Source organism: Protopterus annectens, chromosome 9.part0 (genome assembly GCF_019279795.1).
Source record: "Protopterus annectens isolate FY-2018-M chromosome 9.part0, PAN1.0, whole genome shotgun sequence".
NCBI lineage: Eukaryota > Metazoa > Chordata > Ceratodontiformes > Protopteridae > Protopterus > Protopterus annectens.
Genome location: NC_056743.1, coordinates 639,616,547 through 639,643,348, shown reverse-complemented (window position 1 = coordinate 639,643,348; position 26,802 = coordinate 639,616,547). Strand labels below are relative to the sequence as shown.

Sequence of the window (26,802 nt, the reverse complement as noted above, 5' to 3'; positions counted from 1 at the left end):
TGCTGCTGCCGCCTTCATCCTAGGTACACTTGATTGTGATTGTGTTGGCAAACAGTAAAACTGAAAATGGGATAGGCTTCTGTGCCTTTTAGCTGTACTGTGCTTTGAGTGCACCCAGAAGCTCTGAAGGACAGATCAGGAGGGCAGGCATCCATTTTTGGCTAATTCCATTACATAATGAGTACAACTGCAGCAGTAATCCTTCTATTTAGACATCTAGTATCATGGCAAGTGTACTCGCACAAGTCTACTTTTTTGTATTCCACTTTTACTGAACTGTAGACCAGAGTTTCATTCCCTCAGTTTCTACTTTCATACTGTGAGACTCTGATAAAGTCACTTGCCCTGACTAAAGCTCCCAGATTACCAGTGGAAACGCACGACATGTGTGTGTTGGGTTTCTTCCAGTTAAAAATTTTAAACTGCGGTTAGCAATGGGGTACTTTCAGTTGGGATGCCAGAAACAAGGGCTGAATCCAAAATTATTGGTACAAGAGGAATCCAATATTATGGAGACAGTTCTTAAATTGTATCCCCTCTGTTATAAATTAATGTAGCATTTTGTGGTTATAATTATAGAGGCTGTAAATATGAGTGGAGGTTCTACAAATCAGATGCACAGTGAATACACAGAAGTGCCTTTGGGGTCGCTCGAGCTGCCGGGTGAAGAGAACCTGTCACCTAATAATGCAGGTAAGGTGCATGACCACTGTGTAACTTACCCTGAGCAGGGTAGAAGGAGGTTCAGCACATCTCTGTAGACAGAGTTTTTTGTCAGGAGTTCTGTCATGGGATGTTTCCACTGGTAGTAGAAAGCATTTGTCTGACAGCTGGGGATGGTGCTTGAGTGTGTTATCTTTTTGCCTTTTATTTTTGAGTCCTACCTTGTTTTTTTAATATCCTATGTATTACTTGTTATCTAGGCAAGCTGCACTGCTTTTACAAGAAGACTCTTTTTGAGTTGTGTTGAGTAGCAGTTTGGGAACATGTTAACTTGTACAAGATCACAGAATTCTCATTTGGAGATTGTGGGATTCATAGTCTTCCAGATGTACAGACGCATTGTCTGGTTACTGCAGTATGTAAGCATTAATGCCATTCCTATGAAGGGGCGAATGCTGCTTTTGGATGGAAGTAGGAGTGGGCTGAAGGCTTGGAATTTCAGTCCCAAGCATAGGAGATTGTAGTTTTTTTTTTTATAACTGAAGTTTGGAAGGTGACTTGCATGATTTGCTGTTTCCTGCACATGAATAACTATTGACAGCTGCATACTTGACTACCTCTTGTTTGACTTGCATTTGTGGAGTGTTGCTTTCTTGGTAACACACCATTGTGTTAAAGTAGTTAATAGTGGTAAGAAGATGGGGATTGAAACGGAAAACAGCTCATGAAATGGGAGACTAACTTGAAATGGAAAAATTGAAAATATTTTTAAAAGTATTGATGTTTGTAGGGATATCGAATGATGCTAGTTCCATGGAGACTGATCGCTTTGAGGAAGTACCACTGTGCAGCTGTAGAATGGAAGCACCCAAGATTGATCGAATCAGCGAGCTAGCAAACAACAAATGCATGGCAACCGAGAGCATTGATGGAGAGGTAAGTGCGAGGGGCAGTTAGAGCAACAAATCTTATATGAAATTTGTTTTTTGTCGTTGCATTTCCTGATCTGATTGCTTGGATTATTAGAAGTTTAACTTCTAGTTTCTATTGTTGCTGTCCATTTTTGATGTAGTGAGAAGTATAAATTCAGCACATATCAGTAAGAACTGCAGGTTTTGTTTACTGCCAGTGTTCTTTAAAGTAGAGTAGAATCCACGACTTTTACCCCAAGAGTCCAACTGCAGAGGCATTCTTTGTTTACAACTCACTGTTGGCAGCTGTGCTTATGGAGTCACATCCATACTGGCAATTCTGTACAAGGGTTTATAACATATGCATTCACAGAGTGTTCTGATTTTCTGTTACTTGCACTGTCATATCCTCAACTTAAGTCATTGTGGGAAAAGTCCGTGTGTCTGCTAGTAAAAGAAAAAAAGTTTTAAATCTTCTGAGCTCATTTGAGTGCCAATGTGTTTCACAGGTACTGAAGCAGCATCATTATTGGTATGGACTGTGCTGATTCTACCGGATACCTTTGCATGGTGTCTTTAAGTTTGCCAAGGCAGTCACTGTTTTCTTAGTGACAGACGCATGACAGCTTGAGACTTTTCTTGCTGCTTGTCACCTTGAGTGTTTGAAGTCCATTAGAAGGAGCACCATTACAAGGAACATTTTGTAGAGTTATTTTTCTAGGGAAAGCCAGTTTGAGGGGAATAAATGCAAGAGGTAAGGGGATCTAGGGTTTAGACTTCGCTTCTTAATACATTTGGCACCATTCACACCTTCAAGAATTTTCTAGTCATCAGATGAGTGAGGGCACAAAATTCTGTCTGTTTATGATTTTTTTGATGTTCTTCGTCTTTCACTGTTGCAGTCATCACATTTGGGTTATCAGCTTGCAGTAGCCCACAGTCGGCCTGATTAACACAGTCTTGGATCCTGCGTCGGTTGCTGTCTCATCTTTCATGACATCAGGTAGTCAGGGGTATAAAGCATGCAGCTGACGCCATTTTATCAGTCTTTCTTGCCTTGCGGTGCCCAAAGCAGAAGCAGGTCGCAAGTGCCAGTCGGCCGACTCCTGAAATCTTTATTTTTGAGTTTCAGAACCGAAGTCTTCACTAAAGCTAAGTACCCCATTGGGGAATCTTTTTCATGCTCTTAACCGATGTCAGTAAAGGTCAATAATAGTATTTCTTGTGGAAAGCAAATACCTTATTTAGATTTTCATTCATACTGTATTCCTTGCCTAGGCCCTGACGAACGACGTACCTTGCTGTCGGTTTTGTGCCTTATTTAAACCACAAACTATTCGACGTCTTTATATTTACGCTTCTAAATATTTCGGTACTCTGTTCAATTATCCAAATATGGCTTCGCTAAGCCACCCGACTACCGACATTCTGAAAAAATGCAAAGATAAAGACAGAGACAGGCCGCCTAGGTCCAAAGCTGCTGACGATGCTTCTCCTAAGCTAGTTGCCAGTTCGCTGGTACTCAGTGAGGTGCTTTCGCAGCCCCTGATACCTACTACTTCAGATTCGCAGGCCTCTACTGAGACCCTTTCAACTGTGGGACTTGCGGATGTCTCTACCTTGGATGTGTCCGGAGCCGCTGTGCAGGCACCGGCATCTGAGGGTGTATTCAGGCCTACTGACTTGCATATTAAACCGATGCCATCTTCTTCAAGGCCTAAAATTCGATCCATGCCAAGAAAACTGATGCCCAGACCCTCATGGTCAGGCCTCTATGCCTAAAAAACAACTGATAAGAATGGCTGAAGACCTTATTACTTTAATCAGGGGAAGTCAACCTTCCCCCTCTAAGAGACCTAGGACTGAATTTGGCTATGATTCTTCTGATTAGGATTCTGAAATTTCTGTTTCTTCTGATCACCAGGATTTTCCCTTTTCTGCCTATGAGGATTCTGATGCAGAGGACTCCATTCCGTCTGCTTCTCTTACAGAGGATTTCTCTTTTGGTGAAACCTTGCATACTCTTAGGGAGCATTTCCACTGGGAAAGCCAGGATTACTTTGATTCTAAAAAGAGGCTTAGGGATTTTTTTTACTCCTGCCCCAACACAGGCCAGCTATCCCCCCTGTACTGGACATTGTTGATGCCTTCATGGAGTCTAGTTTGGCCCCTGACTCCTTACCTCCTGCTCCCAGAAATCTGGATAGATATTACAGAGTTCCTGACTCTCGCAAGTTCCTTTTTAGAAATCCTACTGTGGATCTTGAGACCATTTCACAGGGACCCAAGGACATAAAGGCTACTACTGCCAAAAATCCGAGCCCCTGTGATAAAGATTCCAGGGCGCTGGATAGATGGGGTAAGAAGGTATTACACTTCGGCAACCTTAGCCATTAGGGCCTTAATTTGCCAGCTTCATATGTTGAAGTATCAGCAGCTCATTATTGGATTGCTTGTACAGAAAATTATGTTGATTCCTGACTGCTGAAATTAAGGATTTACAGAATTTAATGCATTCTGCTGAAAAAGTTGGAAAACCTACTTTCCAGTGTTGTTTTGATTCACTAGAGGCATCTTGGAGAGCTGCTGTTACTGGGTTTGTACTTAGAAGGCATGCTTGGCTTAAGGAGAGTGTTTGCCAGATCATGTTAAAGCTAAATTGTTGGATGTTCCCTTAAACCAGGACCACCTGTTTGGCAACAAAGCAGAAGTACTTAAAAAGATGGAGGAAAAGGCTAAGTCCATGCAAACAGTTAAAGATTTCCTGCAAGTGCAGCCTCCAAGATGTAGTAGGCATTGACCCTCTAAGAATTGGTCCTTTCCCTCCTCTTCCAGGCCTTCTCAGTCCAAACCCAGACCCAGCAGAACTCTCATGCTTCGGTCCCAAGATACTCACAGGACTAAGCAGTGGGGGCTCCCACTTCTAAAGCAGGGAGTAGTAAGACCTCTCCCCCTTATGGTAAACTGTCTCAATGATTTAACCTTAAAACTTCCAAGCCCTTCTCAACTGACTGCTCCTGTAGGGGTAAAGATTGCTCTGCAGGCAAAAAACTGGGAACTCATTACCCCGGACAAAAGGGTTTTAAATATAGTTTCCCAGGGATTCAGATTCCACTCCTGCACTTTAACAACCCAAAACGGTTGTCCAGTTATACCCCTAAATCAGTGGGCAGAGGCTCAAAAGCAAGTTCTCTCTCTGAGTATACGGGCTATTCAAACTGTCCCAGAAGAGGAAAGGGGGCAAGGTTTCTACTCAAGATTTTTTCTGGTGCCCAGAAAAGACGACTCCTAGCGTCCAATCCTGGATCTCTCTATCCTACACACTTTTTTGGTGATTGTAAAATTCAAGATTCTAACTCTTCACCAATTGTTTCCTACGCTAGGCAAGGATGCCTGGTTGGCAACACTGGATTTAAAGGAAGCTTACCTGCACATCCCAATCACGGAATCTTGCAGAAGATACCTACGCTTCAAAACATTTTTCTGCACTGCCCTTTCGCTTATCTGCTGCGCCTGGGGTATTCACAAAGTGCCTAGCTCCAGTCATTGCATTTTGCAGGCAAGGAAATATTCAAATATACCCATACCTTCGGAAACCGGTGTCCAGGAAATGTCAGACACCATTCCTTTAGACAAGTCCACCCCTGCACGTGGTGCAGCCAGACCCCCTGCATCCATGTCCATTAAGGCCTTCTCTAGGGCTAAAGCTGCCAAACTTGCCAAAGCTTTGCCTCCCAAGTCTACCTCTTAGAGGCCTTCTACCAGCACTCAAATTCTCAGCCTAGCAGAGGATCTTATCTCCTTAATTAGAGGTTCTCAACCTCACCCGGACAGGGGCTCTCTCCCACCTCCAGACAAAAGGCCCAGGGTTGAGCCCTCTGACCCCCACTCTTCAGATGAGTCTACGGATGAATCTGTGTTGTCAGAGCACCAGCAGGAGGCTTATTCAGCCTACGAGGATTCTGATGCTGAAGAATCTATTCCTTGGCCTCCCTCCTGAAGAGTTTTCTTTTGGTGAGACACTGCATTCTATGAGAGAACATTTCCAATGGCAGGGCCAGGAATTTTCTGATTCCAGAAAAAGATTAAGGACCTTTTTGCATTTACCTCAGCATAGGCCTTTGGCTATACCTCCTGTTTTGAATGTTATTGATGATGTGTACTCTGATGCTAGTACAGCCCCTGATTCTCTCCCTCCAGCTCCTGCCAAACCTGATAGGTACTACATGGTCCCGGATTCTCATTTTCACCTGTACAAGGCCCACACTGCAGACCCAGAAACCATTTCACAGGGCCCAAAAGGGGTGGCAGCTGCCACTGCTAAAAATCCTTTACCTTCTGAAAGGGAATCTAGAGCTTTAGAGCGATGGGGAAAGAAAGTTTATACTTCTGCAACTTTCTATGAGGGCATTGAATTGTCAATTCCATATGATTCAGTACCAAGAGTATTTGTTAGATGAATTGTATAAGAAACTTTCCTCCTCTGAGCCCCTTGACCTTAATCACTTCAGGATTTGGTACATAACTCACAGCAGGTTAGCAGCCATTTTTTGCAATGTGGTTATGATGCGGTTATGATGCACTGGAAGCTTCATGTAGGTCAGCAATGACAGGGGCAGTTATACGAATGCATGCCTGGTTGAAGGAACAATCTCTACCGGACCATGTTAAAGCTAAGCTCCTGGATGCTCCAATGGAAAAACAAAAATTATTTGGTTCCACGGCCCAGGAGGTCTTAAAGAAGTTTGAAGAAAAGGCAAAATCTGTGCAAACAGTCAAGGACTTTCTGCAGGTACAACCACCGAGATTCAGCAGAAATTGGCCTACTAAGAATTGGTCCTTTCCGGACTCAGAAAGATCACAGAGAGACAGGAACAGGCGTACCAGAGGTAGAGGGCAAGCTAGAGGCCACTACAGAGGCCGTCAGTGGCAGCCACCAAACCAGAGAGGTAGTGCAGGAACAGCAACAACATCTGCTACACCAGGACAAACACAATGACTTATTTTTGACTCCGCCAACCAGGGCTCAATTAGAAGCACCATTGGGCAGAAAGCTTTCTTTATTTTCAGAAAATTGGCATTACATTACAAGGGACTCATGGACACTGCAAATAATAGACAAAGGCTACAGGTTCCATTTCCACACATTGCCAAAAAGAAAAGGAATGCCAGACCTGCCACCAAATCAGAGGGCGGAGGCTTTGAAGCAAATCACCAAATTACTACAAATTAAAGCCATAGAGAAGGTTCCTCTGTCAGAACAAGGCCAAGGTTTTTATTCAAGGCTATTCCTTGTTCCAAGGAAAGAAAATCAATGGAGGCCTATTCTCGATCTGTCCGCACTGAACACTTACCTCATTGTGCCGAAATTCAAGATGCTGACCCTACAGCAGCTTTTTCCCATGCTGGGCAAGGAGTCTTGGCTGGTGACTCTAGATCTCAAGGAGGCATACCTGCATGTCCCCATTCCACAAAGTTGCAGAAGACACCTCAGATTTCTTGCAGGATCAGACATTATCAATTCTCAGCATTGCCCTTTGGCTTATCTACTGCGCCCAGAGTATTCACGAAATGCCTGGCATCAGTAATTGCACACTGCAGACTTCAGGGGATTCAAATCTGCCTGATACAAGCGGACAGCAAGACATATTTGTTAAAGGACTTGGACTATGCCATCCAGCTATTACAGGCCTTGGGATACACAGTCAACATCCAAAAATCAAGACTTGTACCATCCCAAAGGATAACCTTTTTGGGTGCAGATCTAGATACAACCACCCAAATGGCCTTTCTCACAGAAGAAAAGCAGAAACAACTTCCAGATTACTTCAAGAATCTGACAAGACAAACTCAGCTAACTGCAAGGAAAATCCTGCAGGCCCTGGGTTTCATGGCATCCTGCATAATAATAATTCCACAAGCCAGGCTGCATATGAGAAGATTGCAATGGTACCTGAGGAGTGTATGGACTCAGCACAGTCACAGCTTAGAAACTCTGATTCCAATCATACCTTGCCTTCAGAAGGATTTCCTGTGGTGGGCTCAAGCCTGACAGACCAACAGAGGGTTGCCCGTCAAACCAAAAGCAAACCAAACCATCACCACAGACGCTTCAGACCGAGGTTGGGGAGCACACATGGAGGACAAATGTATCCAAGGACTATGGTCTCAAGGGCAGCTGCAAATGCACATAAACCAAAAGGAAATGCTCGCAGTGATACATGCAATCGAGGCTTTCAAACCTTTCCTTCAACAAGGCCACCTGCTAATAAGGACAGACAACACCACAGTTATGTGGTACATAAACAAGCAAGGAGGCACGCACTCCTACCCTCTATGCAGACTGGCTATGAATCTATGGGATCTTTGTTTGAAACACAATATACAACTACAGGCCCAGTTCGTGCCAGGGAAAGACAATACACTGGCAGACAGCTTAAGCAGAACTACCATGGATGCACACGAATAGATGCTGCACCCAGACATCTTCTTACTCATAACACAGACCTGGGGAAGGCCCGAGATAGATCTGTTCGCCTCACCCCACAATCATCAACTGAAAATTTTTTGCACCAGGACATACCATCCACAAGCATGGAAGGTGGACTCTCTCTCTTTCAGCTGGAAAGCCCGAAAAGTCTATGCTTTCCCACCAATCCCATTAATGTCCAAGGTTTTACTGAAGATCAGAGCAGAACAGCCAAAAGTGATCCTGATAGCTCCAGACTGGCCAAGGCAGCATTGGTACCCACTGTTGAAGAGCTTGTCACAGACGAAGCCGTGGCCTCTCCCATTATGGCCTCTTCTTCTGATGCAGAACAATTACAAGATCCTGCATCCCAACCTAAAGACCTTGCAGCTAACTGCCTGGAGAATACCATGACTCCTTCCCAGGACAGCTTATCCCAGAGGGTAAAGGACATTATTATGGAAGCTCGCTGCCCTTCCACAAGGAAGGCATACTCAGCAAAATGGAAAAGATTTCTCATTTGGAACACAACAAAAGGCCTTGATGTGACAGTGATGAACATGTCACATATACTGGAATACTTAGCAGAATTGTTCCACAATGGCCTGTCTTATTCTTCCATTAAAATACATGCCTCAGCAATTTCAGCAGAATACAATGTAAATCCTCCTGTCTACTCGCATCCTCTCTTAAGACAATTTCTCAGAGGAATCAAAAACATCAATCCTCCAAGGAGACCACCTTTACCTACTTGGGACCTCAACTTTTACTGGAAAAACTAACTTCCTCCATTTGAACCAGCAGCATCGGCAGATCCACAGTTTCTATCCTGGAAAACTGCATTCCTTCTGGCCATAACTTCAGCAAGAAGAGTATCTGAGTTACAAGCTTTAATGGCAGTGCAGCCATTTCTTATTATTCATCAGGACAGAGTTTCATTAAGAACCAACCCAACTTTTATGCCAAAGGTGGTATCTAGAGTATCCTTGAACCAAGCAATTCATTTGCCTACATTCTTCCCAAATCCACAAAATAAAGGGGAGAAACTTCTACACACTCTGGATATCCACAGACAATTACGCTACTATTTGGACAGAACTAAAAGTTACATAAAGACTGACCAACTGTTTGTAGCTTATGCTGCTGGGACACAAGGAAAAGCAATTTCCAAACAGACAATCTCAAAATGGATAGGAAATTGCATTCGCTTTTGCTACTCCTTTCATGGAAAGACTGTTCCTGTGAATATTAGGCCTTATTCCACGAGAGCCACAGCCACCACTACAGCCTTCCTAAGAGGGGTGGCTACCAAGGACATTTTAGAAGCTGCTACATGGAGCTCCGTGCATACTTTTGCCAAGCATTACAATTTACTCTTATACTCCATATCCAGAGCAGGTTTTGCAACAGCAGTCCTGCAGGGTCTCTTAACTACACCATCATTTTCTTAGTACCTCCACCCCCAGATTGGCTATGGTATTCTACCCATATGTTATGACTGCAGATGCATCCTTGAAGGACATAGTACAGTTTTGTACCTACCATAAATGTAGATGTCCGATAGGTATGCATCTGCAGTCAGGTTTACCCTCCCTCCTTCCCCTCTGTGGTATTCCTAGGGTGTTTATCCCTTCATTAGCTAGCTGGGGGAATCTGTTATGGTGTATTTGTTTGTATATAGATACATATATATGTATATATTTTTGCATTATGTTTGGAATTTTTTGGCATTTTATCCAAATTTAGCCTTCATAGAGGGCACCTGGCATCTGGGGCAAGAAAAACTGAGGAAGATGGCGTCGGCTGATGCTTTTATACCCCAGACACTCTGACGTCGGGGAAAGTGCGACATCGGCCGAGGCCAGACCCAGACTTTGGAATCCGGCCGACCGAGGGGCTGCCTGAGGCAGGACAACCCATATGTTATGACTGCAGATGCATACCTATCGGACATCTACATTTATGGTAGGTACAAAACTGTACTTTCATGGCCTCCTGCATTCTTCTAATTTCATATGCAAGACTGCATATGATGAACTACAATGGTATCTAAAAAGCCTATGGTGTCAACATTCTCAGGATCTAGAAGCAATGATCCCTATTGTATCTTGCCTACAGTTAGAGTTCCTTTGGTGGGCAGAGGCCTGCCACCAAAACAAGGGATTACTATTCACTCTACCCCCTGCCGCCCAAACCCTAACAATAGACACATCAGACTATGCATGGGGGCTCACCTGGCAGGGAAGTGCATTCAGGGCAAATGGAACCCAAGTCAAATGCACCTGCATATCAATCAAAAAGAAATGTTAGCTGTACAGAATGCTCTGACAGCCTTCAAGGACCACATTCTTCATGGACAATTAATGGTAAGGACTGACAACACCACTGTTATGTGGTACATAAACAAGCAGGGAGGGTACTCATTCTTACCCCCTCTGCAGACTAGCCACGGCTCTGTGGAACACAGCCTTGAGCTACCAAGTCCATCTACAGGCTCAATTCCTGCCAGGAAAACTAAATACACTGGCAGATGAACTCAGCAGAAATCTCATGGACCCACATGAGTGGAAACTGGAACCAAAGATTTTCAGCATGTTGACAAACAAATGGAGAGCCCAGATATAGACCTGTTTGCCTCCCCCCAGAACTACCAATTGGACAAATTCTGCACAAGAACTCCCCACAAACAAGCTTGGAAAGTGGATGCTCTGTCCTTCAGCTGGAAAAATCTGTCAGTTTATGCCTTTCCTCCTCTGCCTCTCTTCTCCAAAGTACTACTAAAGATCAAACAGGACAAACCAAGGACGATGCTGATTGCACCAGACTGGCCATGCCAACACTGGTAACCCCTCTTGCGCATTTTGTCACTGCTGGCTCCATGGCACTTGCCTCATACCCCTACCCTGCTGTCTCAGCAGGAGAACCAGATTCTGCAACCTCGGCTTCAAACCCTGAACCTGGCAGCCTTTCTAATTACCTAATCTCTCCGTTACCATCCCTCAGTAAACAAGTGTTGGATGTCATTTTGGAGGCAAGGAGGCCTAGTACTAGAAAATCTTATGCTGGAAAATGGAAGAGTCTGTGCCTGGAACCAAACTCAAGGGATGGGCACAGCAGTGCCCAATTTACCTCAGATTCTCCAATACTTAACTGAGATGCTTCACAAGGGCCTTTCTTTTTCCTCCATTAAAATTCACGCCTCAGCCATTTCAGCTCATTACAACACAGAACCACCCATCTTCTCTCATCCACTGCTCAAGCAGTTCCTCAGAGGGGCCAAAAACTTAAGACCACCCAGGAGAGCCCCTTCTCCAGCCTGGGACCTTAACATTGTATTGGAAAAACTCACTCTTCCTCCTGTTGAGCCAGCTGCAAGTGCAGAGTTAAAATTTCTTTCTTGTAAAACAGCCTCCCTTTTAGCAATTACTTCAGCAAGAAGGGTATCTGACCTACAGGCCCTTATGGCAGTGGAGCCTTTCATCATATTTCATGTGGCCAGGATGTCCCTCAGGACCAATCCCTCCTCCATGCCCAAGTTGTTATCCAGTGTGGCTCTTAATCAGTCCATTCATTTGCCAACCTTCTTTTCTAATCCACAGAACAAAGGGGAAAGGATACTGCACTCCTTAGATGTGCACAGACAACTTAGATTTTACTTGGGCAGGACTAAAATCTCGAAGGAAATCTGAACAACTGCTGGTGTCATTTTGCTGTAGGGGCCGAGGGGAAGGCTATTTCAAAGCAAACCATTTCTAAGTGGATAGGCCATTGCATTCATTTCTGCTATAAGCACCATGGAAAACCTATCCCACAGGGGATTAGACCCCATTCAACCAGGGCTGCAGCTACCTCTACAGCCTTTCTCAGAGGTGTACCTACCAAGGACATCCTAGAAGCTGCTACCTGGAGTTCTGTACATATTTTCACCAAGCATTACCATTTACCAATTTTCTCTATATCCAGAGCTGGCTTTGCAACTGCAGTCTTGCAGGGCCTTATAGCTGGTCCTAATGCTATCTAAATGCTTCCTCCCATCCTTAGCTTTGGGAATCTACCCAAATGTAATGACTACAACAATGAAACACGAAGAACATAGTACAGTTGTGTACACTTACTATAAGTGTAGATGTTCGAGTGTATTCACTGTTGCAGTCCTGGTTACCTTCCCTCCAGCCGCCTGACTTCTTTTGGCTATACATTTACACTCCTTTACTATGTTTAAAAGCTTTTGGTGTATTTTTTTTTTTGTTTTTTGTTGGATGTGTAACCTTGTATATATATTTATATATTTAATTGCTTCCCATTAGGGGGGCACCTGACATCTTGTGCAACAAAAACTGATGTAATGGTGTCGGCTGCATGCTTTATAGCCCTGACTACCTGACATCATGGAAGATGAGACAGCAACCGACGCAGGACCCAAGACTTTGATAATCAGGCCGACTGAGGGCTACTGCAAGCAGATAACCCAAATGTAATGACTGCAACAGTGAATACACATCTACATTTATGGTAAGTGTGCACAACTGACTTTCTTTCACCCTGCTTTAATGTCTGCTAGACATGCTCATTTTGTAGTTCTTTGTATTAGTTACTACCCATTTTTTTACACTAATAAGTATGGTAGCAATTGGCCAAATGGTAAATAATGAGCCTAAACCCAGACTAGTGACAGTGTGTCTGTATAACAGATTTTTATTTGTTTTGTTGATTATTCTTGCAACTGTAAATACCAAGAAAATGGGGGTTTTGTTTTGATATTGTTTGAAACGTTTGCATTCTTGTAAATGTAGTTGCCCAGTTACTGGTATGAAGTTATAACTTCTTCACACATCTAGGATTTTGTTACCTTGTCTGAAGTTAAACTGATAATCTTTTTAATCACTGACACCATTAATAAACTGATACAAAAACTAAAACCCTGCTCAACTTCAGCTGATAATCTCCCCCCATACTACTTCGAACTGGCTGCTAACTCAGTTGCCTACCCAGACAGTATCCTCAGAAATAGGTCTTTATCCGAATCAGAAGTAGCAACCGTATGGAAACAAACTCACATCACCCCCATCCACAAAGGAGGCTTGATCCATCCTATTTCCGTCCTATACACTCAGCCAAAAGGTCTCTTAGATCATCAAGCAAACTACTACTAGAAGTCATCAACAGCTACAATAGCTTTGGAGATGCGCTATGTAGTAGTTCAGTGGCTAAAAAATGGAACTCATTAGCATTCAAAATACATCATCCAAAGCCTCATTTAAAGACCTCATCAGGCAACATCTCAAGCAAAGTTGGCAGTGCCATGATTGCTCCCCAGGCTAGTGAAAGTGGATAAGGTGTACATACTAGAGTACTTGATAATAGTTTTCTATCTTACTCACAAACACTGGCCAATCTACAATGTATGTTTTGTACCTGTGTACTATGTATGTATTCTACCTATGTTCCAAATTTCAGCCGTATACCACAAATCTATTAATTACCTTTATTTTTAAATTAATATTATTTTGTTTGTTCTCTCCACTGTAACTGTTGATGTGCCACATACCACTGTAAAAACATGTCTTTTGTAATTTGTGTAGACTGATCATGTCTAACTAAATGTATCTGTAATTTTTCTTTGTGGAGCTTTTCTCCCCGGTCCTCTGCTGAAAAAGGGCCTTTTCGGCTCAGACAGACACCCCCGGTTAACAAATGTAAAATAAAAATAATAAATAAAATATCCATCTTGTCACCCATGTCCAAAATTCTCGAGAGAGAGGTATCCATCAGCAGGTAATGCAATATCTATTGCAAAACAATATTTTAACCAAAACCCAACATGGCTTCCGACCTAGCCACAGCACAGCTACAGCCCTATTATCTTTTACGGACACCGTGAACAAGGCCAGAGATGCAGGATGATGCTATACAGCTTCAGTATTCCTTGATCTCCCCAAGGCCTTTGACACAGTCTCTCAGCCCTTACTTTTGAACACACTTTCTAACCTAGGCTTCTTGCATAACACCGTAAAATGGTTTCAGAGCTACCTCAAGGAGCGTAAACAAGCAGTGAAATTGTCCAACAAACTCTCACCCTTTCTCCAGAACCTTACTGGAGTCCCCCAAGGCTCCATCCTTGGACTTCTACTCTTCAATATTTTCACAAACAACCTTCGCACTGCCTCTCACCTTGGGACCCTCATTTAGTACACTGATTTTCTTCTTCTCTTTCAGCTATTCCCGTTGGGGGTTGCCACAGCGGATCATCTGTTTCCATTTCTTCCTGTCCTCTGCATCTTGCTGTGTCACAGCAACCACCTGCATGCCCTCTCTCATCCATAAACCTCATCTCAGGCCTTTCTCTTTTCCTCTTACCTGGCAGCTCCATCCTTATCATCCTTTTCCAAATATAGCCAGCATCCCTCCTCAGCACATGTCCAAACCAACTCAATCTCACCTCTCTTGACTTTGTCTTCAACCCGTCCAACCTGAGCTGACCATCTAATATACTGATTCCTAATCTTGTCCATCCTTGTCACACCCAGTGCAAATCTTAACCTCTTTAACTCTGCCACTTTCAGCTCTTACTCCTGCCTTTTTGTCGAGGCCACCGTCTCCAGCCCATACAATATAGCTAGTCTCAATACCCTCTTGTAGACCTTTCCTTTCAATCTTACTGGTACCCATCTGTCACAAATCACTCCTGATACACTTCTCGACCCATTCCACCCTGCCTGTACTCTCTTCTTCACCTCTCTTCCACACTCACCATTACTCTGAACTGTTGATCCCAAATACTTAAACTCATCCATCTTCCCCAACTCTACTCCCTGCATGCTCACCATTCCTCTATCCTCCATCTCATTCACACACATATATTCAGTCTTAGTCCTATTGACCTTCATTCCTCTCCTCTTTAGAGCATAGCTCCACCTCTCCAGGGTCTCCTCAACCTGGTCCCTACTCTCACTACAGATCACAATGTCATCTGCAAACATCATAGTCCATGGGGGCCTCCTGTCTGATCTTGTCTGTCAGCCTGTTCATCACCATTGCAAATAAGAAAGGGCTCAGAGCTGATACTTGATGTAATCCCACTTCCACCTTAAACGCATCTGTCACTCCCACTGAAGACCTCACCACTGTTATACTACCCTCGTACATATCCTGTACCACTCTTAAATACTTCTGCCACTCCAGACTTCCTCACACAATACCCGACTTCCTCATACAATACCACAACTCCTCTCTAGGCACCCTGTCTTATGCTTTCTTCATGTCCACAAAGATACAGTGTAACTCTTTCTGACTTTATCTATATTTCTCCATTAACACTCTCAGAGCAAACCTCGCATCTGTAGTGCTCTTTCCCCGCATGAAACCATACTGCTGATCACTAATCATCACCTCCCTTCTTAACCTAGCTTCCACTACTCTTTCCCATAACTTCAGGCTGTGACTGATCAGTTTTATCCCTCTGTAGTTACTACAGCTCTGCACATCACCCTTATTCTTAAAAATAGGTACCAAAACGCTTTTTCTCCACTCCTCAGGCATCCTCTTACTTTCCAAGATTTCATTAAACAATCTGGTGAAAAACTCCACTGCCATTTCTCCTAAGCACCTCCATGCTTTCACTGGTATGTCATCCGGACCAACAGCCTTTCCATTCTTCATCCTCTTCATAGCTGTCCTTAATTCCTCCTTGCTAATCTGTTTCACTTCCTGATTCACTATCCCCACATCATCCAACCTTCTCTCTCTCTCTCATTCTCTCCATTTATCAGCCCCTCAAAGTACTCTTTCCATCTGTTCAACACACTCTCTTCGCTGGCCTTTATCACCCTTACCTGTTGCACATCTTTCCCAGTTCCCTCTGTCTAGCCAATTGGTACAGGTCCTTTTCTCCCTCTTTAGTGTCCAACCATTCATACAACTCTCCATATGCCTTATCCTTAGCCTTTGCCACCTCTCTTTTTGCCGTGCTCCTTATCTCCTTATACACCTGTGTACTTTCTTCATCTCTCTGACAATCCCACTTCTTCTTAGCCAGCCTCTTCCTCTGTATACTCTCCTGTATTTCCTCATTTCACCACCAGGTCTCCTTGTCTTCCTTCCTTTGTTCAGATGTTACACCAAGCACCTTTCTAGCTGTCTCCCTTGCCATCTCTCCTGTAGTTACCCAGCTATTCGGTAATTCTTCAATGCCTTATGTTCTTCGTGTTTCACTGTTGCACTCATTACATTTGGGTAATCTGCTGGCAGGTTGCTCTCAGTCGGCCTGAATTCCAAAGACTTGGGTCCTGCATCGGTTGCTGTCTTCTCTTCCATGACGTTAGGTTACCAGGGGTATAAAATTTGCAGCCGATGCCATTTTCTTTAGTCTTTCTTGCTGCGCGGTGCCCGAAGCAGAAGCATTTTGCAAATGCCGGTCAGCCGACTACTGAAATATTCGAGTTTGAGTTTCAGAACCGAAGTCTTCACTAAAACCAAGTACCCCATTGGGGAAACTTTTTTTCTTGCTCCTTACCGATGTCAGAAAACGTTAATAATTGTATTACTTGTGGGAAGCAAATACCTCATAAAGACTTCCATTTATACTGTATTCCTTGCCTAGGCCCTGATCACAACGTGCCTGGCTGTCGGTTTTGTGCTAGATTTAACCAACGCACTATTAAGCGTCTGTATATTTTTGCATCACAGTATTTTGGAAGCAGAGTTAACTACCCAGAAATGTCGTCAGGTAGCAGTCCGACTACCGGAGTACATAAAAAACACAAAGAAAAGGACAGAGAAAGGCAGTCGAGATCCAAAACCGACAACTAAGCTTCTAAGCCAGTCGCCGGCACTCAGTGAGGCACCTTCGCAGCCCCTGATACCCGCTACCTTCGAGTCGCAGGCCTCTACCAACACCCACATGGAGTCCGGCATGCCGCAAGATACTCAAGGTATTGGACCGACAGATGTATCTCCCTCAGATGGGTCCAGAGCTGCTGAGCAAGGGTGTATTCAGACCGCAACATTTGTATATCAAACCGACGACAGCTGCAAAACCAAAGAGAAAAGCAACTTCTAAAACTAAAAAAACGACGCATGAGCCACGTGCACAGGCCTCTTTGCCTAAAAAACAGATGATCAAAATAGCTGAAGACCTCATTACCTTGATCAGGGGTACCCATCCCCCTCCAGATAAGAGGCCTAGGCAATACACTGATTATGAAACTTCAGATCAGGTTTCTATTTCTTCCGATTCCAATTCTGATCAGGAATTATTTATACCTTCTTATGAGGATTCTGATGCAGAGGAGTCTATACCATCTGCATCTCCTCCTGAGGATTATTAATTTGGAGAAACCTTGCATACTTTGAGGGAGCATTTTCACTGGGAGAGTCAAGACTTCTCAGAATAAAAAAAGAGGCTCATGGATTTCCTTCTCCCTCAGCACAGGCCTTTAGCCATTCCCCCTGTTTTAGACATTGTGGATGATGTGTTTTCGGAGTCAAGCTTGACTCCTGACTCCTTACCTCTGGCTCCCAGTAAGCATGACAGATATTACAGGGTCCCTGACTCACATAAATTTTTATTTAGAAACCCTGCTGCTGATCCTGAAACTATTTCACAGGGTCCAAAGGGAGTTAAGGCCTCAACAGCAAAAAATCCTACCCCCTCTGACAGAGATTCAAGGGCACTGGACAGATGGGGAAAAAAGGTTTATGCATCTGCAACCTTGGCAATCAGGGCCTTAAACTGTCAATTTCATATGCTTAAGTACCAACGACAAGTCATGGGATTGCTGAAACAGAAAATTATGTTAATTTCAGAATGTGCAGTAAATAAAGAATTGCAGGAATTATTGCATGCAGCTAAACAGGTTGGAAAGCATACTTTACAGTGTGGTTTTGACTCCTTAGAGGCCTCCTTCAGGGCCGTAGTTACTGGATCTGTGTTTAGGAGGCATGCCTGGTTAATGGAACAGAATTTGCCTGATCATGTTAAAGCTAAATTGCTAGGTGCACCTTTACAGCATGATTCTGTGTTTGGTATTAAGGCAGAAGAGGTTTTAAAGAAAATGGAAGACAATACTAAGTCTATGCAAACTGTTAAAGACTTCTTACAAGTGCAGCCACCTAGATTCAGTAGACACTGGCCTACAGATTCAGTAGACACTGGCCTACAAAAAATTAGTCCTTTCCTGTGTCAGACAGAGCTCAAAGGGGCAAATCCAGACGCCCTAAGGGTTCCAGATACCAGGCGCAAGATTCATATAGGTCAAAGCAATGGGGCACTTCTACCTCCAAATCTGGAAGAGATGAAGCGTAACCCTACAGAAAACAATCCCAATGACTTCCCTCTACCTACACCAAGCACTTATCTTTTGGCAGCACCCTTAGGGGAAAGTTAGCACTTTTTGATCGAAATTGGCATTTAATCACCCCAGGATAAGTGGGTACTAAACATAATATCACAGGGATACAGATTACATTTCCACACTCTGCCAGTGGCAAACGGTTGGCCAGATCTGCCAAAAAATCAATGGGCAGAGGCACAAAAACAGGTTACGTCCCTCATGGATATGGGGGCCATTCAGCCAGTACCAGAACAGGAAAAAGGACAAGGATTTTACTCGACTGTTCTTGATACCCAGAAAGGACGAGGCCTGGTGGCCAATACTGGATTTATCGATTTTGAACACATACCTGGACATTCCAAAATTCAAAATGCTGACTTTACAGCAGCTTCTGCCCATGCTGGGCAAGAATGCTTGGCTGGTGACATTAGACCTTAAAGAAGCATACCTGCATGTCCCAATAAGACAATCGTGCAGAAGATGCCTCGGATTCAAGGCTGGCTTAATGCCTTACCAATTCTCTGCACTGCCCTTTGGCTTATCTACTGCGCCCAGGGTCTTTACAAAGTGCTTGGCACCAGTAATTGCATTTTGCAGACAAAGAAGTATACAAATATATCCTTACTTAGAAGACAGTCTCATTCAAGCAGAGAACAAGGACATTCTTCTTCAACACCTGGCATTTGTGAAAAGGCTTCTAACAGGCCTAGGGTACACAATAAATGAAAATAAATCACAACTGGTACCCTCTCAAAAGATAACATTTCTGGGTGCAAGCTTGAATACAACTGCCCAGATGACATACCTCATGCCAGACGAACAAAGGCAACTGAATACTTACTTCAAACTGATGGCAACAAAAACCCAGTTATCTGCAAGACAAATTCTGCAAGCTTTGGGCTTCATGGCATCCTGCATCTTACTGATTCCATATGCAAGACTGCATATGAGGAAACTGCAATGGTACCTGAAAAGTTTATGTAGTCAACATTCACACAGTCTGGAAACAATGATTCCTCTCATTCCCTGCCTTCAACAGGAGTTTCTATGGTGGGCAAAAGCATGTCACTAAAACATGGGATGGTCCTTCACTCTACCCCCTGCCAGCCAAACCTTAACAACAGACTCATCGGATTATGTCTGGGGGGCCCACATGGCAGGAAGATGAATTCAGGGCATATGGACCCCAAAACAAATGCATCTACATATCAACCAGAAAGAGATGCTAGGTGTTCAAAATGCCCTAACAGCCTTCAAGGAATTACTTCATCCAGGGCAACTACTGATAATGATGGACAACACCACAGTCATGTGGTATATAAACAAGCAAGGGAGCACACACTCATACCCCCTTTGCAGATTAGCCATGGCACTGTGGGACACAGCTTTGACCTACCAAATACATCTTCAAGCTCAATTCCTGCCAGGAAAACAAAATACACTGGCAGACGATTTTAGCAGAAACCTTACAGATCTTCACGAGTGGAAACTAAATCAACATGTCTTCAGCATGATAACAGGGAAATGGGGGAGCCCAGACATAGATCTATTTGCCTCTCCTCAAAATTATCAATTGAAAAAATTCTGCACAAGGACTTATCACAGACAAGCATGGAAAGTGGACTCCCTATCCTTCAGTTGGAAAAAGCTTTCAGTTTACGCCTTTCCTTCTCTGCCTCTTCTCCCCAAGGTCCTCCTAAAAGCCAGACAAGAGAAACCAAAGATGATACTAATTGTCCCGGACTGGCCCCGCCAGTACTGGTACCCAATCCTAAGGAACCTGTCTCAATACCTTACCTCAAAAACCTCAACTACTGTCCCAGCAAACCAATCAGATCCTGCACAATCAACTACAGACACTAAACTTGGCAGCATAGCTGAACATGTAGTTATACAAACAACACCTCTCGGTAAAGTTGTGATGGATGTCATTTTGGAAGCCAGAAGGCCTAGTACAAGAAAATCGTATGCTGACAAATGGAAGAAATTCTGTGCTTGGAATCAAGCACAAGGAACTGATACAGCAGAACCAAATATTCCTCAGATATTACAATACTTAACTGAGATGCTTAACAAGGGCCTATCTTCTTCATCAATTAAAATCCATGCCTCTGCCATTTCGGCTCATTACAATACAGTGCCACCAATCTTTTCTCATCCCTTACTAAAGCAGTATCTTAGAGGAGCCAAAAATTTAAGGCCTCCTAGAAGATCGCCACTGCCTGCATGAGACCTCAATTATGTGTTGGAAAAGCTGACCCTGCCTCCATTTGAACCAGCTGCTACCGCTGATATAAAGTTCTTATCATGGAAAACAGCTCTGCTACTAGCAAATATTTCAGCAAGATGAGTTTTAGAGCTACAGGCCCTCATGGCTGTAGAGCCTTTTATCATATTTTACCCAGACAGGGTGTCTCTGAGGACAAATCCTACTTTTATGCCTAAGGTGGTTTCCAGTGTGGCTCTTAACTAAACAATTCATCTGCCAACTTTTTATCCAAATCCGCAGAACAAGGGGGAGAGAATTCTGCATTCCTTGGACCTATACAGACAGCTAAGATTCTACTTGAGCAGGACTAAAGCTCTAAGAAAAACTGAGCAGTTACTAGTGTCATATGCTGCAGAATCAGAAGGAAAGGCTATCTCAAAGCAGACAATTTCAAAGTGGATAAGCCACTGCATCTGTTTCTGCTACTTACACCATGGTAAACCTGTGCCCATGGGCATTAGGTCTCATTCCACCAGAGCTGCAGCTACTTCAGCAGCCTTTCTCAGAGGAGTACCAACCAAAGACATTCTAGAGGCTGCTACTTGGAGCGCTGTTCACACCTTTACAAAACATTATCATTTGCCTCTCTACGCTAAGTCCAGGGCAGGTTTTGCCACTGCAGTGCTGTTGGGCCTTATAGCCGCACCTAATGCTGTTTAGCTCCAGCCTCCCAACCATAGTTTTGGGATTCTACCCAAATGTAATGACTGCAACAGTGAAACATGAAGAACATAGTACAGTTGTGTACACTTACCATAAATGTTGATGTTCGAGTATATTCACTGTTGCAGTCCAGGTTACCCTCCCGCCATCCCCCTGTCATTCTGGAGTTTATCTTTCCTTCTCTATCTTCTGCAACCTATGTGGTGTGTGTGTGTGTGTATATATATATATATATATATATATATATATATATATTTGCTACCTTTTCAGGGGCAAGAAAAACTAAAGAAAATGGCATTGGCTGCTTGTTTTATACCCCTAGCGACCTGACGTCATGGAAGAGAAGACTGCAACTGACGCAGGACCCAAGACTTTGGAATTCAGGCTGACTGAGGGCAACCTGCCAGCAGATTACCCAAATGTAATGACTGCAACAGTGAATACACTCGAACATCTACATATGGTAAGTGTACACAACTGTACTTTTTAACTCTTCCTTGAACTCCACCTCGCAATCACCCTTTTTTAGCTTCCACCATTTGATCCTTGACACTGCTGTCACACTTGTCCTCCTCCTTCTTGTTCACCAGTGTCATCCTACAGACCACCATTCTATGCTGCCTAACTCCCCTTTACAGTCTCCAATCTCCTTCAGACTGGCCCTCCTGCGTGGGATATAATCCACCTGTGTGCATCTTCCTTCACTCTTGTATGTCTCCCTATGCTCCACCCTCTTCCTAAAATATATATTCTCCACAGCCATGTCCATCCTTTTCACAAAATCTGCTACTATCTGACCTTCTGCATTCCTCTCGTTAACACCATACCTGCCGATCACTTCCTCATCCCCTCTGTTCCCTTCACCAGTATGCCCATTGAAAACCGCTCCAATCGCCAGTCTCTCACCCTTGGGTACACTCACCACCACTTCACCCAATTCGCTTCAAACTTTCTTTTTCTCATCCATTGCACACCCAACTTGCAGAGCGTATGCACTAACATCATTCATCATTACACCATCAGTTTCCAGCTTCATAAACATCACTCTGACACTGTCTTCACCTCCAAAACACTCTTGGCATGCTATTCCTTCAGGATAAATCCTACCCCATTTTTCCTCCCATTCACACCATGACAGAACAATTTGAACCAGCCTCCTATACACCTGGCCTTACTCCCATTCCATCTGGTCTCTTGCACACACAATATATCAACCTTCCTTGTCTCCATCACATCAGCTAGCTTTCTCCCTATACCAGTCATACTGCCAACATTCAAAGTTCCTACCCTCACTAGTACACTCCTAACCTTTCTCCTCTCTTTCTGGTTTTGGGCATGCCTTTTCCCTCTTCTTCTCTTTCACAATAGCCCAATTTCCACCAGCACCCTGTTGGCTAACAGTAATGGGGGCAGTCGTTAACCCAGGCCTTGACCGATCCGGTATGGAAATCTGTATTGTCCGCATATGTTATTTGGCAGAGGTTTTACACCGGATGCCCTTCCTGACATAACCCTCCCCATTTATCTGGACTTTGGACTGGCACGAAGAAATGCACTGGTTTGTGCATCCCCAGTGGCTGGGTTATTCAGTATGCTGATGATTCCACCATAATCTGCACTACTCAATCACTACCAGAACTACTCTCAAAAACTCAACAGTCCTTTACAGCAGTAGAATCCTGGCTATGAAATGCCCAACTCTTTCTTAATCCAAAGAAGACAAAAGTAGTACTCTTTCATCCCAAAAACACCTCCCTTGTCACTGATTTCAACATCCTTGCATCTGCCAACACGGCCATAGAAATAATGCAGGAAACCAAACTTCTAGGTGTTATCATTGACAATAAACTTTTGTTTGACCCCCCCCCCCCCATATACAGCAAAATATAAAGAAAACTCATCAAAAACTGGGACTCTTAAGAGAAACAAACATATCTTTACTGCAGGAACCAAAACTACCCTGGCAAAATATTTTACTTCCTTCTCTTCTTTAAGGTGCACCTATCTTAACTAACTTACAAAATTCTACCCTAAGCAAGTTGGAACAGTGCTACAACAAAGTTGCAACATCTGCCACAAACTCTGAATATCGCACACTCACCACTGTAAACCACTCTTAGAATTAAACTGCTTTGAATTATCCAACCAAATTGCCTTTATTCAGCTATCTACCTTGCACAACCTTATTTTCAAGCCTACTGCCTGCCCTGCATTACCCAGTCTAGTCACACCAAATCGATCCCTACGATCAGAAGACAAAAATGTCTTGGCTGTCTCAAAACTCACGAGAAATCCTGGTCACTCTCTGTATTCATACTATGTCTTTGTACATCGGAATTCATTACCTCTAGCTACCATTTCTATGCCTAGCCTAACCCATTTCAAAGCCTCTTTAAAAATCCATGCCTGGCCTAACCCATTTCAAAGCCTCTTTAAAAAATCATCTCAAAAATAGATGGCTGCTCTTCTTTCAGCTGCTCCCATTAGGGGTCACCACAGCGGATCAACTGTTTCCATTTCTTCCTGTCCTCTGCATCTTGCTCTGTCACACCAACCCACCTGCATGTCCTCTCTCACCACATCCATAAACCTTATCTTATGCCTTCCTGTTTTCCGGTTACATGGCAGCTTCATCCTTAGCATATTTTTCCCAATATACTCTGCATCCCTCCTCAGCACATGTCCAAACCAGTGTAATCTTGCCTCTCTGGCTTTGTCTCCAAACCTTACAACCTGGGCTGACCCTCTAATATACTTATTCCTAATCCTGTCCATCTTCGTCACACCCAGTGCACATCTTTAACTCTGCCAAGTCAAGCTCTGACTCCTGCCTTTTTGTCAATACCACTGTCTCCAACCCATATAACATAGCTGGTCTCACTACCCTCTTTTAGACCTTCCCTTTCACTCTTACTGGTACTCGTCTGTCACAAATCACTCCTGACACTTTTCTCCACCCACTCCATCCTGCCTGTACTCTGTTCTTCACCTCTCTTCCACATTCACCATTACTCTGAACTGTTGATCCCAAGTATTTAAACTCGTCCACCTTCGCCACCTCTACTCCCTGCATCCTCACCATTCCTCTACCCTCCCTATCATTCACACACATGTATTCTGTCATAGTCCTGCTGACCTTCATTCCTGTTCTCTCTAGAGCATATCTCCACCTCTCCAGGGTCTCCTCCACCTGTTCCCTACTCTCACTACAGATCACAATGTCATGTGCAAACATCATAGTCCACGGGGACTCCTGTCTAATCTCGTCTGTCAACCTGTCCATCACCATTGCAAATAAGAAAGGGCTCAGAGCTGATCCTTGATGTAATCCCACCTCCACCTTAAACGCATCCATCACTCCCACCGCAGACCTCACCGCTGCCACACTACCCTCGTACATATCCTGTACCACTCTTACATACTTCTCTGACACTCCCGACTTCCCCATACAGTACCACAACTCCTCTCTAGGCACCCTGTCATATCCTTTCTCTAAGCCCACAAAGACACACTGCAACTCCTTCTGACCTTCTCTGTACTTCTCTATCAACACTCTCAGAGCAAACATCACATCTGTAGTCCTCTTTCCTGGCATGAAACCATACTGCTGATCACTAATCATCACCTCCCTTCTTAACTTAGCTTCCACTACTCTTTCCCATAACTTCATGCTGTGACTGATAAATTTAATCCCTCTGTAGTTACTACAGCTCTGCACATCATGGCTCTGTTCTGCATAAAGCCTGCCTAGTGCTCAGGTCTTCCTCTTCTGTCACATTTCAATCCCTCACAGACTGCAAGAGCCTAAAACTCTTCTAACTCATTCTCTGCTTCTATACCATATCCTTAAACTACTGCTTGGGCTTTATTGCTTCTATTCTTTTTAACTCTCTCTCACTATATGTCTTCATCACTAACTTTCTGGCTTCTATTTTCCTAACAAACTAGCGTTATATTTTGCATGTACTACAACCGTCAATGTCGCAGATTGCACTACCTATGTAATTTTTTTTTTACACTATCTACATCATGTATGATGAGAGTGACTATTATCATCTGTAAGGTTTTAACTGTATAGAATTGTCTAGATGTGTAGTAATATATTACATCTTGTAGCAGTTTGTTTTTTCAACTTATTTTTTTGTATAGTATTTCTAATGTAATCTTTATTGTATTGGATTATACTGTATTTGTATTGTACTGTATGTGGAGCTTTTGTCCCCGGGCCTCTGCTGAAAACGGGTTCTGTAGACCCAGTCAGACCCCCCCGGTAAACAAATGTCAAATAAATAAATCTTACTTTTGTTTGAATGTTTGCCTCATCTGTTAAACTGTTCTTCTAGCTAAGTGGCTGTAGTAATAACATCCTAAAACGAGAGACCATGAGGCCTTCAAGTCGTGTTCCACTGATGGTTCTTTGCGAGATGCATCGTGCCAAGATGGTGAAGCACCATTGTTGTCCTGGATGTGGATACTTCTGCACTGCGGTAAGCACAGAACCCATATGAAAAAAAATTAAAATTGTATTATGGGCAAGTGTAAGTAATACTGTTTTATTTAGTCAAACTTCGTGGAATGCAAATTATGTTGAAAAAGTGCATTTTAGAATATCTTTAATTGTTTGAATTACCAACAGGCATTTCTGTGTAAATTATGGTATGCTGTATCAAAGAATATTTATGCAGAAGCTTGTGTGCTCAAAATTACTAGTGGAGTCGATGCAGGTAGCACATGAGTAACAAGCATGTATAGTGGAGCACATGGTCTGAGTCACCATAGCCACAACCTGCAGGCATACATTGATGTCTTGTAGGTGTGCATGTAAAGATGATCAAGATTGGCAGGTTAACCCTCCAGTCATCACTCGATCTAATGTGAAATAAGTTACAGTTGGTTAGTAAAGCAGCTTGGTGTGAGGAGTAATTAAGCTATGTATCCTTAGTGTTCTCCTTCAGCTAGTGATGTTGAGATGGGTAAAAATGGCAGGTGAAAAAGTAGCAGAGGCCTCTACATTCACACTCTACTGAGCTAATAATGTGAGTGAACAGTTGCAAGCATTAAGCCAGTGCCGCCAACCTATTCTCTCAGCTTGAGCCCACTTTCTGTTTGACGGCAAGTTTGTAGTTTTCTCCATTTTGCATTTTATGTATACATCTCTTAATTGCTTGATACCAAAAATGCTTTTCAGTTTAGGAGTTTTGGAACTGTTAAGTAGAAATTCTAAGTCTAAAGTATTTTCACAAGTGGAATGAGTGTGTGAAATGTGTTTAAAAAATAATAAAAACACACATTCCAAGCAGGCAACTGAAGTCTGCCTTAAGAAAGGTGCAGCTGTTACCACTATCTTTCAGTGTTTAAGATGATGTTGTGAAGCACTAAATCTGTTTGGACCATTGGTCAAGTAGCTGAACAGTCTGTTAACGCTATGGATGCAGCTCCTCAAGCCCACTGGATAGGGACCTGCTTTTGTGACCCTAACAATGGAAGCTTTCAAAA

The 26,802-nt window shown here is 43.4% G+C and overlaps 1 protein-coding gene across 3 annotated transcripts in view; it reads left to right on the top strand.

Annotated features, from left to right (window-relative positions):
* EHMT2 (euchromatic histone lysine methyltransferase 2) overlaps positions 1–26,802 on the top strand; it is a 1,701,692-nt gene that overhangs the window by 786,290 nt on the left and 888,600 nt on the right. For 2 of the 3 annotated variants that reach the window (XM_044083219.1, XM_044083217.1), the window contains 3 exons: positions 580–693; positions 1,454–1,599; positions 25,650–25,793. In XM_044083219.1, coding sequence (XP_043939154.1) covers positions 580–693; positions 1,454–1,599; positions 25,650–25,793 — 404 coding nt within the window. The remainder of the gene's footprint in view (positions 1–579; positions 694–1,453; positions 1,600–25,649; positions 25,794–26,802) is intronic. The other variant, XM_044083218.1, reaches the window with a different exon arrangement.